General features: G+C 48.5%; 1 protein-coding gene across 3 annotated transcripts in view; it reads left to right on the top strand.

Annotated features, from left to right (window-relative positions):
• Positions 1-14,538, top strand: part of LOC119961957 (activin receptor type-1-like) — a 136,422-nt gene extending 121,884 nt beyond the window's left edge. For all 3 annotated transcript variants that reach the window (XM_038789579.1, XM_038789578.1, XM_038789580.1), the window contains 2 exons: positions 7,828-7,958; positions 13,186-14,538. In XM_038789579.1, coding sequence (XP_038645507.1) covers positions 7,828-7,958; positions 13,186-13,320 — 266 coding nt within the window. In that variant the 3' untranslated portion in view covers positions 13,321-14,538. The remainder of the gene's footprint in view (positions 1-7,827; positions 7,959-13,185) is intronic.
• Positions 14,539-15,564: the final 1,026 nt, after the last annotated feature.

Below are 15,564 nucleotides of genomic sequence, written 5' to 3'. Positions count from 1 at the left end.
CCTGGTGTAAGACAATTCTCTCTTTGTACTTTAATTGAAGTAGGTTTATGTAGAAGAAGAGAGCAGTGAAATCAATGGAAAGGGCAAGGTGAGTTGAGATGGAAATTATGAAGAATGAAGTGCTCAATGCAGAAGTTGCAGGTAGATATCTCTGGGAAAGAATCAGGATGGCGTTTGTGGAAGTGTAAGGAATTGTAATGGAGTGCTGAAGGTGTGGTCAGGGACTTTGTGGAAAATGAAGATGCCAGAGAGAAGCAAAGGGCAAGAGACCAAGAGTGGAATCCTACCAGAGTTTTGAAAATATCGGCTTTGGTGGCCCGTTCGTTCTTATGTGGGCGGCACGGTAGCACAGTGGGTAGCACTGTTGCTTCACAACTCCAGGATCCAGGTTCGCTTGCCGGATTGGGTCATTGGCTGTGTGGAGTCTGCACGTTCTTCCTGTGTCTCCGTGGGCTTCTTCCGGGTGCTCCGGTTTCATCCCACAAGTCCTGAAAGATGTGCTGTTAGGTGAATCGTATATTTTGAATTCTCCCTCTGTGTACCTGAACAGGTGCCGGAATGTGGCAACTAGGGGCTTTTCACAACAACTTCATTGCAGTGTTAATGTAAGCCTACTTGTGACAAGAAAGATTTTTTTTTTTTTAAGTGGCATGTTACATTTGCAGCACACAAGTGCCAGGCAATGACCATCTCCTACAAGACAGGATCTAACCACCCCCCCTTGACGTTCAATGGCATTACCATCGCTGAATCCCCTACAATCAATATTGATCAGAGACTGAACTAGACTAGGGGATTTTCACAGTAACTTCATTGCGGTATTAAGGTAAGCCTACTTGTGACAATAATAAAGATTATTATATTAATACCGTGGCTACCAGGGCAGGTCAAAGGCTAGGATCCTGACCCCACCAAAGCCTGTCCACCAGACTAAAAGGCACAAGTCAGGAGTGTAATGGAATACTCTCCACTTACCTGGATGAGTTCAGGGGTGCGCTCTCTGACGGAAGTTCACTGCACACTTACGCCACGAATGCCGTTGTGTCCGAGCACAATAGTTTTGAGCTCACGGGCTTGTGGGGAAGTGCTAAGCTTTCAACTATTTTGATCAACATAAATAACCAAGTACCAGGAAGCAATTGTTTGTAGTTTAATCCCACTGGTCAACAACATAATTCAGTGAGCAAAGCAAGAACTACGGGCGGGATTCTCCCAACGTGAGACTAAGTGCCGACGCCGGAGTGAAAACCGAAGTGTTTCACTCCGGCGTCGGAGGCCGCTCCTCGCCCACTATTCTCCCACCCCCGGGGGGCTAGGAGCAGCGGCGCGTCATTTACGCGCGCCGGGCCTTGGCGCCGTGTAAAAGTGGCGCCGCGTAAATTAAGCGGCCGGCGCCGCAGAAATGACGTCACCCGCGCACGCGCAGTTTGGCGTCCTCCCCGCGGGCGCCCCGCAAGAAATGTCGGAGTGATCTTGCTGGGCGGCGGAGGAAAGGAGTGCCTCCTTCAGAGAGGCCAGCCCGCCGATCGGTGGGCACCGATCCCGGGCCAGACCCCATTGAGCGTCCCCCCGGTGCTGGATCCCCCCCACCCCACAGGCCGCCCCCCCCAGCATTCCCGCGCTGTTCACGCCGGCAGCGACCAGGTGTGGTCGGCGCTGGTGGGAACACGTCGTATTGGGCAGGCCGCTCGGCCCATCCGGGCTGGATAATTGCCGCTCGCCCATTACAAATGGCGAGCGCCGATTCTCTGAGCGACCAGTCGTAAATCACGGCCGCCGGTTTTGGGGGGGGGGTGGAGAATCGCGTGCGGGTGCCGGGGCGGCGTGGCGGTTCTCGCCCGGCCCCCCCCTGTGATTCTCCCACCCGGCGTGGTGGGTGGGGGGAGAATTGCACCCTACATGTTAACTAACTATTTTCATCAACATAAATAACTAAGTAAGCAAAATCAAATAAACTGAGGGACAAATTAAAGGGACAGCACCTTGAAGGGAAAGTGCCTTAAACAAGAAGGGAATGTGCCTTAAACAAAAAGGGAATCATAAATTAGACTTAAATCATCAAATCAAAATGTGATGAAAGGGGTCAGTCAGGCACCCCAGCCCCTGCAGCGCCCAATGAGCACGGAAGTTCTCAAGGGTGCCAGTGGGTAGCACATGCTTTCTCTCCAGGGACTCCCGGCCACGAATATAGCCATGGAAGAGAGGCAGACAGTTGGGTCAGAGGACCCCCTCGATCGTCCATTGCTTGGACCTGTTGAGGCTTAAAAGTTGGGTGCCATACAGTGACACACTCCTGCATTGCAATGCTGACTAAAGTGGCACTATTGACCCTTCAAGGAAAGGTTAGGGACCTGATTAGGCAACTGGCGTCCCCTTGTGGCAGGCGAGGCTCACCTGATGTGTATGAACACTGAAATTAGCATGTCAACTTCATCTTTCGTGGGCATTCTCATAATCCAGCTTTGAAGGGCTATGGATTAAACAAGCCTTTCAACTTGAACAGCCAGCCACCCAGACACTAACCCCTAAGAGCCTGGCCTCCATAACCATTGGCCTTGAACTTCCAGATATTTCATGCCCTCTGGCTTCACAATTCTGCCTGATTGTGGGCACTGCAGTCGTTCTCCCCATTGTGTCAGGGTCTTCAGGCCTCATAGAGCTGGTAAACACCCCTTGTCAGAGCCCCTCACTCTGCCCATGCAGTCTGGCATCTCATCGGACCCCACCCAGGAACCTCTCAGTTGCCCAGTGCTGATGCTATGGACTCACCTGCTCCCTCCCACTTTCCAGCTGCCACTTTGGAAAGGCAGTCTCTCAGTGGTGATAGCGCCACAAGCCCAACAAGGTGGACATTGGAAGTTTTGCCAGCACACCAGTTGCCAGACCGCTTTGAACCTACAGGCTAAGGCCTGTGAGCGAACCTACCCCCCGAGATGCCGATACTGCATCCTCTCCGCTGCCCCCTCTGCGACTGGCACCCTAGAGGGCAAGAGCGACCTGAGCGCTTACCTCCAGTATCCCATCAGAGATGAGGTCACCAAGTTATTATTATACTGTTGCTGTAAATCGTGTGGTGTGATCTCACGCCGGTGACCAATAAATTTTCGGTGAGGGGGAGGAAGTCCCAGTGGGAGCGCTCGCGAGTGATATGCTCATGCATTTAAATGAGGTTCGCGGCCTTCCGTGGCAGGATTCTTGTTCTGCCACCTGTGTGGGCCCTGGGAAATTGGAAAATATGCTCTCGCTGGCGAGAATCGTGTTTCCTGACTCATGTTTTCCACTTGCATCGCTGACGGCTAATGCAGGCTCAAAATTCCGCCTCAGGTGTGTGTGTGACTTGATGTAAAACAGAACTTTTTGAGCAATATATTTTCCCAAATTATTATTTTTTAAAAATATTGTATCATATTTGCGGTTATACACTTATTCACAATGTTATGAAAAATAATTGTGATAATTTGAGTTTCAGTCTATGCAGAACCCAATCTGGAGCACTTCTATTTCTGTGTTTTTCAACCCATTTCTTGTCCATTTAAAATCAGTGGTGAAAATTGACAGGCTAGTGAGTGTAGAAATGTGGAATATTCTGGCCTACATAAGCTGCATTAGGGGACCATATAGATCCAAAATACATGAAATATTCATACGAATAACTCACTTTGAATAGGAAAGAAATTGGGTGGACCACCCAGCATCGGCCTAGGTACTGAAAACGACAAAGGCAAACCCAGCCCTGTCAACCCAGATGTGTGTACCATCTACAAGATGCACTGTAGGAATTCACCAAGGCAGCATCTTCCAAACCCACAACCACTACCATCTGGAACGACAAGGGCAGTAGATGGGGAGGCGGTGGTGTAGTGGTATTATCATTGGATTGATAATCTAGAGACCCAGGGTAATGTTCTGGGGACCTGGGTTCAAATCCCACCATGGCAGATGGTGAAATTTGAATTCCATAAAAATCTGTAATTGAAAGTCCACTGATGTAAAAACCCATCTGGTTCCCTAATATCCTTTAGGGAAGGAAATCTGCCTGGTCTTACCTGGTCTGGCCTACATGTCACTCCAGATCCACAGCAATGATTGACTCTTAAAATGCCCTCGGGGTTGGGCACATCCCATGAACAAAGTTTTGAAACTCCCTCCCAATAGCACAGTGGGTGTACCATACATCGACTGCAGTGTTTCAAGAAGACAGCTCACCACCACCTTCTGAAGGGCAATTAGAGATGAACAACAAATGCTGGCCTAGCCAGCGAAGCCCACATCCTGTCAGAATGATTTAAAAAAAGCTATTTAGGGGAATATTAAATTATTATTGCTGTTCAGGAATCCTAGCACATTTCTGAAATGATATGCCCCTATCCTCTCTCCAGTAAGTGTGCTGGGGATATAAAATCAGCAGGGTTGGGTGGCTTCCTTGTCATCTACCTTGTTGCTATTTTATCAACCTGCCTGCTCTTGGGGTTAATTGAGAACCTTGAATGCCCTTCAGGTTCTCTTCCCACTGAAGCTGGCATGTTTCCAGAAGGTTACCTGCTATGCGTTAGCTGCTTGACTCTGGGCTGGGCGTTCCCTCCTGTTCAAGCACCTTATGCCCCATGTAGGCTATCTGCACCGAGTGGCAAAGGCTGCACCCTGGCCTCTTAATATCTAGCCCCAAGGGCATGCCTGACTGGCCCAGAGCAGTGCACCCCACACTTTTGTTCCAGGCCTCTAGTCTTACTCTTGGTCTGGGGCCTACCTTAGTCCTAACAATGGCTCCTTCCTGGTAGCACTGTTCGGATTGAAGAGCTTTCAGCCCATCGTGGAGGGATGATCTGCCTCGGGAGAAGAAGCCATGACCTCAGAGACTAATTGCCTGATGATAATAAAGTCCCATTATGGACCTGCGCGGAGCTGTCCCCTGTCCTGCGCGGAGCATCTTCATGCTAAATCCCACCAATAAGTAAGCTGAAGCAAATGGCATAACTGAAGCTTCAAGTTGAATTTTAACTTTGAATTCTCAAAGTACATTCTGCTCTGCGCGGAGCCCCCCCCCCCCCCCCCCCCCCCCCCCCCCGCCCTGTGCAGAGTCGCCCCCTGCCCTGCGCGGAGATGTCCCCTGCCCTGCGCAGAGATGTCCCCTGCCCTGCGCAGAGATGTCCCTTGCCCTGCGCAGAGATGTCCCCCTGCCCTGCGCGGAGATGTCCCCCTGCCCTGCGCGGAGATGTCCCCCTGCCCTGCGCGGAGATGTCCCCTGCCCTGCGCAGAGATGTCCCTTGCCCTGCGCAGAGATGTCCCCCTGCCCTACGCAGAGATGTCCCCCTGCCCTGCGCAGAGATGTCCCTTGCCCTGCGCAGAGATGTCCCCCTGCCCTACGCAGAGATGTCCCCCTGCCCTGCGCAGAGATGTCCCCCTGCCCTGCGCGGAGATGTCCCCTGCCCTGCGCAGAGATGTCCCCCTGCCCTGCGCGGAGATGCCCCTTGCCCTGTGCAGAGATGTCCCCCTGCCCTGCGCAGAGATGTCCCCCTGCCCTGCGCGGAGATGTCCCCCTGCCCTGCGCGGAGATGTCCTTTGCCCTGCACGGAGATGTACCCTGCCCTGCACGGAGGCTCACCCTGCCCGTAAACACCCCTTAATCTGCCCTGCCCGGAGCTGCCCACTGCGCTGGCCATTCCCAGGGGGGAACCATTTGGCCCACTGTGTTTGCATCGGCTCTCTGAATGAGCAGTTCACCTGGTGTCTTTCCCCTACCTCCTCCCTACAGCACCACACTGTTAACGTTCTGGTGCTTGGCCGGGTGGAATTAGTACAGTAGAAAATGTCTAGTTCATCACTAGTTAAATTTTATTGTTGAATAACAGCAATAAGAAAACTATTAAGAATCTACTAACTATAAATGACTATTATTTAAGAGCTACAACAAATGCGAATATCCACAATGACTCCCTAAGGCAACAGTGTCACATGGTTGTTCTCTACTGCCACCTGTTGGAGGCTGTGCATATTACTATTTACATCATTGCTTATGCATCTCATCACACAGACATTCTTCCTTTTCTAATAATAATCCAATTCCTTCTTGAATGTCGCGATTGAACCTGACTCCACCACACTTATCAGGCAGCACATTTCAGATCCTAACCACTCACAATGTCAAAGTTTCTCCGATGTTTCCATTTCTTCTTTTGCCAATTACCTTAAATCTATCAACTCTCATTCTGAATCCTTCCATCAAAGGAAAACAGACCTAATTTATTTGATCTATTTTCATAACGAGCTCCAGGAATGAGCAACTTCATCCTTGCGAATCTTTTCTGCACTCTTTAATACATTGAAATCTTTCCTCAATCCAGAACTTTTAACATTCATGTCCACTTTTAACAATCCAAAGAGCACCGTACCTTTCCCAAAGGGTATTTTACGTCCCCAAATGTATCCCGCGGCCATAACCCTAATTCTCCAATAGCGTGTCCCACCTCTCCAAAGGACTTCACAAAGTTTAGAGCTGCTGCTACCAGATCTAATCGGCACACATTGGGACGGTTTCTCCTTACCGCCGCGCCAGATACCTGGGGCGGGATTCTCCGACCCCCTGCTGGGTCGGAGAATCGCCGGGGCTGGCGTCAATCCCGCCCGCGCTGTGCCCTGAATTCTCCGGCACCAGAGTTTCGGCGGGGGCGGGAATCGCTCCACGCCGGTCGACGTGCCCCCCCTCCCCGGCGATTCTCCGGCCCGCGATGGGCCGAAGTCCCGCCACTGTCATGCTTCTCCCGCCGCCGTGGATCAAACTTTACCGGCGGGAGCAGGCGGCGCGGGCAGGCTCCGGGGTCCTGGGGGGGGGGGGGGGGGGGGGGGGTCGCGGGGCGATCTGGCCCTGGGGGGTGCCCCCACGGTGGCCTGGCCCGTGATCGGGGCCCACCGATCGGCGGGCAGGCCTGTGCCGTGGGGGCACTCTTTTCCTTCCGCCTTCGCCATAGACTTCACTATGGTGGAGGCGGAAGTGGCCCCTTCCCCTGCGCATGCGCAGGGATGACGTCAGCAGCCGCTGACGCTCCGGCGCATGCGCAGACTTCCGCTGGCCGGCGAAGTCCCTTCAGCCCCGGCTGGCGTGGTGCCAAAGGCCTTCCACGCCAGCAGGCGGAGCATCAACCACTCCGGCACGGGCCTAGCCCCTCAATGTTAGGGCTTGGCCCCTAAAGGTGCGGAGACATCCGCACCTTTGGGGTGGCCCGATACTGGAGTGGTTCATGCCACTCCATCACGCCGGGACCCCCCGCCCCGCCGGGTAGGGGAGAATCCCGGCTCTGGTTCAGCATGCCTTTGGAATTCTCCATTTCGCCGACTGGTCAATGTGGTTTCCCATTGTGGGGCAGCCCCAAGCTGTCGGGAAACCACCGGGCTGCCAGCAAAACAGAGCAAAAGGGAGCATCCTGACGGCAGAGAATTTAGCCAATTGTTTTTCCCACTCTTCGCTAACGACATGACTGGAGGCAGCTGCTTTTTTGTATGGACAGCTGCCTCCGTAAAACGTGCAAGCACAAATCCCAACCTCGTCCCATCTCCTCCCCTGCCAAAATTGTAGGCGCCTTGTTCGGGGGTCGGACTTTGGATTTTGCCCTCCTCTGTCATTTTCACATTACCAGTGTTGCAGAAAAACCCAGGTTGGAATGATCATTTTAGGATCAAATATTCAGATAACGTTATTTTTCTGATTTGATTTTTCTTTTTTAACATACGCTGCATTTGGGATCACAACACTTGATCAGTAGCACTGCAAATTTATATATTTCTTTAAATCCCTAATTTATTCCTCTTCATGCAATTTTTGTTTTTATTTAGGAATTGTGGAAGATTATAAGCCTCCATTTTATGATCTCGTTCCTAATGATCCTGGTTTTGATGATATGAAAAAGGTAATTTGTGTGGATCAACAAAGACCAAATATTCCGAACAGATGGTTTTCAGATCCAGTAAGTATTCATATTGTACCATTAGTGTTCCAGAACTGTCATGTTCCAAATATATTGCAAGACTATATATTGCAAGGAGCAATATAAAAAGGTAATATAGTACATAGAATAAATTTAAGACATGGCAGGACAGCTTAGTCGAGTGGAATGCATGTTCTGTAATACCGGACAGCACGATAGCACAGTGGTTAGCACTGTTGCTTTACAGCACTAGGGGCCCAGGTTCGATTCCCAGCTTGGACCACTGTCTGTGCGAAGTCTGCATGTTCTCCCCGTGTCTGCGTGGGTTTCCTCCGGGTGCTCCGGTTTCCTCCCACAAATCCTGAAAGACGTGCTTGTTAGGTGAATTGGGCATTCTGAATTCTCCCTCTGTGTACCCGAACAGGCGCCGAGTGTGGCGATAGGGTTTTTTCACAGAAACCTCATTGCAGTGTTATGTTCTAAGTCTACTTCTGACAATAATAAAGATGATTAATATGTACAAAGTCATGGACACTGCCAGTATCCTAGAGTGCCACATGTGCAACAAATCCTGCCAGCCACAAAACCTTCTGCTGCTGGTTTTGGAGCTCGAGTGGAAGCTGGAGTCACTGTGGTGCATCCATGAGGCTGAGAGCCAAGTGTGTTCAGAGAGGTGGTCACACCGCAGCTTAAGGGCCTAGCAGTAGAGAGGGCATGGGTGACCACCGGGCAGGCCAAAGGAACTAGGCAGGTGGTACAGGAATCCCCTGGGATCCTTCTTCGGAAATCATTTTCCCATTTTGGAAACTGGTGAGGGCATTGGTTCCTCCGAGATTTGCAGTCAGCAGCCAGGTTTGTGGCACCGTAATAATGATAGATGATGAATCCGTGCAGGATGGGGGGGGGGGGGGGGGGGGGGGGGGGCTTTCGATTCCTGGGACACTGGAACTGACTCTTGGGAGAAGGCACTGGTCCAAGCCGAACGGGTTGCACCTGAACATATTTGGGACAGAATTATTTGCGGGGCGTTTTGCTGGTGTTGTTGGGAGGACAGTAAATTAACCCGGTAGGGATGCGAGAACCAAGAGAAAATATTAGAGAGGAATGCCAGGGTGCATAAATAGTGGGAGGACAGATAACATTAGTATAGAGGACAGTATGCTAATTGGTGAAGTTGGAGTAAGGGAGAAAGTATTAAAATATTAAATAAAGTATTATAAAGTAAATAAAGTATTAAAATATAGTATTTAAATCTAAATTTGAAGGTTACTGTGCATGTATATGAATGCACAGAGCACAATGAACACGATTGGGGAGTGGCAAGTACAGATTTCCATGTGGAAATATAACGTGTCAGTAGCAGACCTGGGGCGAAATTCTCCGACCCCCAGCAGGGTTGGAGAATCGCCTGGGGGCGCCTAAAATCCCGCCCCCGCCGTGGCAGAGATTCTCCGCCACCCGGGAAGTGGCGGGGGCAGGAATCTCGCCACTCCGATCGGAGAGGCCCCTGCGGTGATTCTCCGGCCCGGATGGGCCGAAGTCCCGCTGCTGGGAGGCCTCTCCCGCCGCCGAGGTTTAAACCACCTCTGGAACGGCGGGCTCAGCGGCGCGAGCAGGCCCCCGGGGTCCTGCGGGGGGCGGGGGGCGATCGAACCCCGGTGGGTGCCCCCACGGTGGCCTGGCCCGCAATCGGGGCCCCCCCCTCAGAGTCCAGGCCAGTGCCCTGGCTGCACTAGTTTCTTCCGCGTCCGCCGCGGCCTCCGCCATGGCGGAAGCGGAAGAGAACCCCACATCGCACATGCGCCGGCAGTGACGTCAGTGGCCAGCTGCCGCCGACATCACTGCCGGCGCATGCGCGGACTGGCAAAAGCCTTTCGGCCAGCCCAGCTGCCGGGGGCGCCGGTTTTTTGCGCCAGTCTTCTGGTGGCAACCGCTCCGGCGCGGGGCTGGCCGCCAAAGGTGGGGAGAATTCCCCACCTTTGGGGAGGCGCGACCCCTGAGTGGTTGGCACCACTCCCCTACTCCGGGACCCTCCGTCACACCGGGTAGGGGAGAATGCCGCCCCAGGTTCAGGACTGAGTGTGAAATATTCCTGGGTACAAGGTGTTGAGAAAGATAGGAAAGGAAGGAAGAAGGAGGGATGATGGCATTGGTTAAGGTGAGCATTGTAGTGCTGGAGAAAGAGGATGTCCCAGAGGCTCAAGGACAGAAACAATTTGGGGAGATCTAAGGAACAAAAAGGGTGCAATTACATTGCTCAGTGTAGGCAATAGACTAGCAATTATTGAGATGCATATGGAAGAACAAATCTGCAGGGGAATTACAGAGAGATGCAAACATTATAGGGCAACTTTAATTGCACAAATGTGCAGCGCCGGTGTAATGGGTGGAGCAGAGTTAGTACTAGTGCACACAAACGTGGACCAGGTGTCACGGCAGATGGGGAGTTCTGCCAGGCCATTGGAGGCCCATTGGTGGTCAGGAACAAGGCAAGGAGGCACCCTGGCTCTCCCTCGACACCTGAGCACCTTGGCATTGCCTGGTTCACACCTGAGTATCACCCTGACACTGCCAAGCTGCCTGGCTGGCACTGCCAACCTGGCAGGAGCTCTGTCAAGGTGCCAGGGTGGCACTGCCAAGGGTCAGGGCCTGAGGGGACCATGCCCAAGAAAGGAGGGATGAGGGAGGGGTATGAAAGGTGGGAGGGGCGAAGGGTGGATATGAAGGGGTCTCCAGAATGTTTGGGGGTGGGGGGGACGACTGTGAAGGGTGGGTGTCCTGAAAACGGGGCGGCTGAAAGGGGGCGTGGGAATGCCTGAAAAGCGGGCCCTTAACGACCCCATAATAGGGTGTCCTCCCATTGGGGGGAGCGTGGGGTAATGCCCATGTGCTGACATTGCCCGTGGATAGGATTTATGGGGACCCTCAAGTTCACTTAGCGATCGGGGCACCCTTTCAAAATAGCGGATTGATTTCTGAGGAGCCATTCTGGCCAGTGAGTTCAGCTCCCCAGTGATGAGAAAAATTCAAAGTATGGGCTAGCCCAGAGAGAAACTTCCCAGGGCCCCCAAAAATGACTAAGTGTGGTTCGACAACGGTGAAGTTGAAATAAGGGAGAAAGTATTAAAATATTAAATAAAGTATTATGAAATGACACTTCAAAACTTTTCCATTACATTGCACCCAGGATTGATTCCTGGGATGTAGGGTTTCAGTTGCGACAGTAGTTGGAAAAGTGGGGCTGTTCTTCGAGACGAGAAGGCTGTTCAAAATCATGAAGGGTCCAGACAGGGTAGATGGAGTGAAATTGAGATTGGTGTAAGGGTCTGGACCAAGATGACACAGATGGCTTCCTCCTTTTGTGCAATAACCATTCTTTGATCCAATTCTTACGATGAAGGAGTGCGAAAACAGCATTACAATTTTACATAAGTTTCATTTAAAGTTATGAATGTGGGAATTATCAACAAAATGGATTCTGACATGTATGTATACGTAAGGAACCCATATCGTCAGGATGCACAGCTGTAGATTCCTGTCACATTTTATATCTCTTTCATCTTTAATACTTGAACTGCATCAATTTGTTTGAAACTCTTAGCATTTTTCATTCATGATTAAATTTCCGTTCTTTTCCTCAACTTTTTTGTTAAATTTAAGCTGTTGAATCTTTCAATACTAAATACCTATGAACGAGAAAATGTAACCACAAATAGCCGTTATTAGGTTGGATAATTTTGTTTCTGGAATAATATAGCATCTATTATAACCGGGGGGGGGGGGGGGGGCAAGATATAAAATGCAACTTGCCTTCTTGGTATGGAAACTATAGATTGGATAATTAAAATGTCAATGAGCCACTATTATATAATGTTGATGTTTCAAAGACATGAAGAAGTTTGAGTATGAAATCTATACCATCTTGATTTGTCACACATGTATTTGGATAATTGCAGGCAAAATTGAATTATACACATAATGAAACACAATAAAGAAACTAGAACATCAAAATATTGAAATATTAAAATTGAATTCTTGATTTTTGCTCTATGTGGGGTATTATCTTCCTAAAGAAACAGGGTTATTAATTTAGGGGCCATTTCTACACCACTGAATGAACTTAAGTGGATTGCTCATTAATTCGCTCCAGATTTGCAAGCCCGTCCACACTGGCACCTCCAAAACTCCCATGTAAGGCCATCTTGCTGATGTCATGGTGTGTACAATGAACATTTTGGTGATTATTTTTTTTCTGGAAGGTTGTCCAGTTGGGGATTTTTTTGTGTGGCAATTTTAGTGTTTTTTTTTTTTGGACCATCATTGTCACATATCTGGTGCATGTACATTGCTTCAGTGAACTAGCACTATGGCTTCACAGTGTCAGGGTCCCAGGTTCGATTCCTGGCTTGGGTCACTGTCTGTGCGGAGTCTGCACGTGCTCCCCGTGTCTGCGTGGGTTTTCTCCAGATGCTGCGGTTTCCTCCCACAAGTCCTGAAAGACGTGCTGTTAGGTAATTTGGACACTCTGAATTCTCCCTCCGTGTACCCGACAGATGCCGGAATGTGGCGACTAGGGGTTTTTCACAGCAACTTCATTGCAGTGTTAATGTAAGCCTACTTGTGACAATGAAGATTATTAAACTGCTGATCAGTTTGATTCTCTGCATCAGCTGAAGACTTGATAATTCTGTGGCTTTCAGATCTTGGCCTTGCCACTACCATTGTCTTGCAAAGCTATCATGCAATTCCTCAAACTACAGAATTATAATGGTCTTTCTCAACAGTTGGTCATCAGCTAAGCAGCAGAGAGAATGGTTATGGAAAAATTATTTGTCTCTGGGTTTCAATAACAAAGAGATCTGGCGATGCACGGTGGCACAATGGTTAGCACTGATGTCTCACAGATCCATGGAGCTGGGTTCAATTCCAGCCTTGGGTCACTGTTTGCGTGGAGTTTTAACGTTCTCCCCATGTCTCCGGGTGCACCGGTGTGCAGGTTAGATGAATTGGCCATGCTAAATTGCCCTTTAGTGTCCAAACTGTTAGTTGGGGTTACTGGGTTATGGGATAGAGTGGGGGCATGCGCCGAGGTAAGGTGCTCTTTCAGAGGGTTAGTGCAGACTCGATGGGCCAATTGGCCTCCTTCTGCACTGTAGTGATTCTATGATTCTACGAATGAAAGACTAATTGCTTGAGCAGTAATGAAGAATATTTTAAATCCTGTATTTAACATTTTAGTAATCCTACTTTACATCTTTCTCAACAGAAATTAACTTCTCTTTCAAAGGTGATGAAGGAATGCTGGTATCATAATTCATCAGCAAGACTAACTGCCCTGCGCATCAGAAAAACTCTGACCAAAATTGACAACTCATTTGATAAGTTTAAAATGGAATGTTGATTATTCAGTTTCCTGAATATTGCCTTAAAGTGGGTGTTTCCACATATATAATGGAATGGAGAGAGGTGGTGTTATGGTTTCTGGCATGTTACTTCTCAATATTCAAATCTATTCAGTATAACTAATGAGAACAGAAAATGCTGGAAATATACAGCTCGTCAGTCAGAAACCGAAGATAAAAAGATCAACATTTCAGTTATATATGCTTATCATAACTCATTTCCAGTTCTTCCCCCCCCCCCCCCTCCCCATCCACCTGACTATCCACCTGAATAGTTTTGAAACATGTTTTGTTTTGAGAAATTAAGCTGCAACAGGAGCAAGGTTGAAAGCACGTAATACTAAACACAAGCATATAATTTAGATGATTAATGTGTGACCAGAAAGGAAGCTGAAATTTAAATTTCTTACAGAAGTAACATGATTTGGGGGGGCATTGAAAAAAGTTTTATTCTGCTGTTATAAGTCTTGGCAGTGTCTTACGATAATTGTTCGATGTTTATGCTCAAATGTCGTACACATTGTGGCCTTTCATAATTATTTTGCACTAGTAACTTTTGCTTTCCTTGCATGCACTGTATGTGTTACAGTTTTGAATGCAGAAAACCTTCCAACTGGCCAAATAATTTTAACTATGATCTAGCACCTATCTGTTGGCAATTACATACATTATTTTGGACAAACTCTCCAGTTGTAATTGATTTTTCTAACAATTGGTATATGCTACATGCACTGTTAACCCAAATGTCTTCCCATCTGCCTTTTCAAATGTGTGAATTATTTATTGCAATAATGCCAGTGTTCACTTCTTTTCATAGTTGTGAAATGGTACAACAGTTACATGTTTTCTTATGTAGATTATTGACGGTGCTCAGTTTTACAATGTTTCACATTTAACACAGTAAATACTCTGCCTGCAATGTTATATCATAAAATATATAAACTTGTTCATTTATATCGTTATTGTAAATGCTTTCACAGAACCAGACATGATTTGAGTTGCACAACTTTGTAGCTAATTTTATATATCAATGAAAGACTGTATCACATTTTGTTTTAGAATGTGAAAAGCTTTGGTGGTACAAGGTCTTATGTGTAAAATGTACGTTGTGAACTTTACCAGAGAATTAACTACTGTATTTTTTGTTTTAAGCTATATTTTATACTATAATAGTTGATTGTATAATTTAAATAGAACATTTTATAAATGCACCCACATTTACTGTTTGATTATTCTCCCAAAGTAAGTGATCTTGAAGGAAGCTGCAATCTCTGGTGAATGGAATTCTTCTATCCTGATATCAGTGTGCATCTGGCACCAGGATAAGGAGGTGGATTTCTTGGGATTCAGTAATAGTAATGTTGTCAAGCTGGGTGAACAGTTAAACAGCCAGCGGGGCTGGTTTAGCTCACCAGGCTAAATCGCTGGCTTTTAAAACAGACCAAGCAGGCCAGCAGCACGGTTCGATTCCCGTACCAGCCTCCCCGGACAGGCGCCGGAATGTGGCGACTAGGGGCTTTTCACAGTAACTTCATTGAAGCCTACTCGTGACAATAAGCGATTTTCATTTTCATTTCATTTTCATATTGAAGTATTTTACCACAAGCAGCAAATTGGGACTATATTTCTGACTGAACCGTAGAATTCCTACCGTGCAGAAAGAGGCCATTTGGCACATCCAGTCTGCACCGGTCCTCTGCAAGAACACCGAGACCCACTCTCCCACCCTATCCCTGCACCTCATAACCCCACCAATCTGCACCTATTTGGACACAAAGGGGCAATTTACCAAGGTGAATCCACCTAACCTGCACATCTTTGGACTGTGGGAGGAAACCGGAGCACCTGGAGAAAACCCACACAGACACTGGGAGAAATTGCATACTCCACACAGTCATCCAAGGCCAGAATTGAACCAATCTCCCTGGCGCTGTGAGGCAGTAGTGCTAACCACTGTGCTGCACCACCATTTAGAATCCCTAATCAGGATCTCTGAATTAAATGCTTTTTTTCTTTATTCTTCTGTGGGATGTGGGCACCATTGCCAAGGCTAGCATTTGTTGCCCTTCCCTCATAAGAATATAATAGAACATAAGAACTAGGAGCAGGAGTAGGCCATCTGGCCCTTCGAGCCTGAATTCAATGAGATCATGGCTGATCTTTTGTGGACTCAGCTCCACTTTCCGACCCGAACACCATAACCCTTAAACCCTTTATTCTTCAAAAAACTATCTATCTTTACC

This window comes from Scyliorhinus canicula, chromosome 2, assembly GCF_902713615.1.
Source record: "Scyliorhinus canicula chromosome 2, sScyCan1.1, whole genome shotgun sequence".
In the NCBI taxonomy this organism is placed as follows: domain Eukaryota; kingdom Metazoa; phylum Chordata; class Chondrichthyes; order Carcharhiniformes; family Scyliorhinidae; genus Scyliorhinus; species Scyliorhinus canicula.
This window is presented reverse-complemented; position numbering and strand designations above follow the sequence as displayed.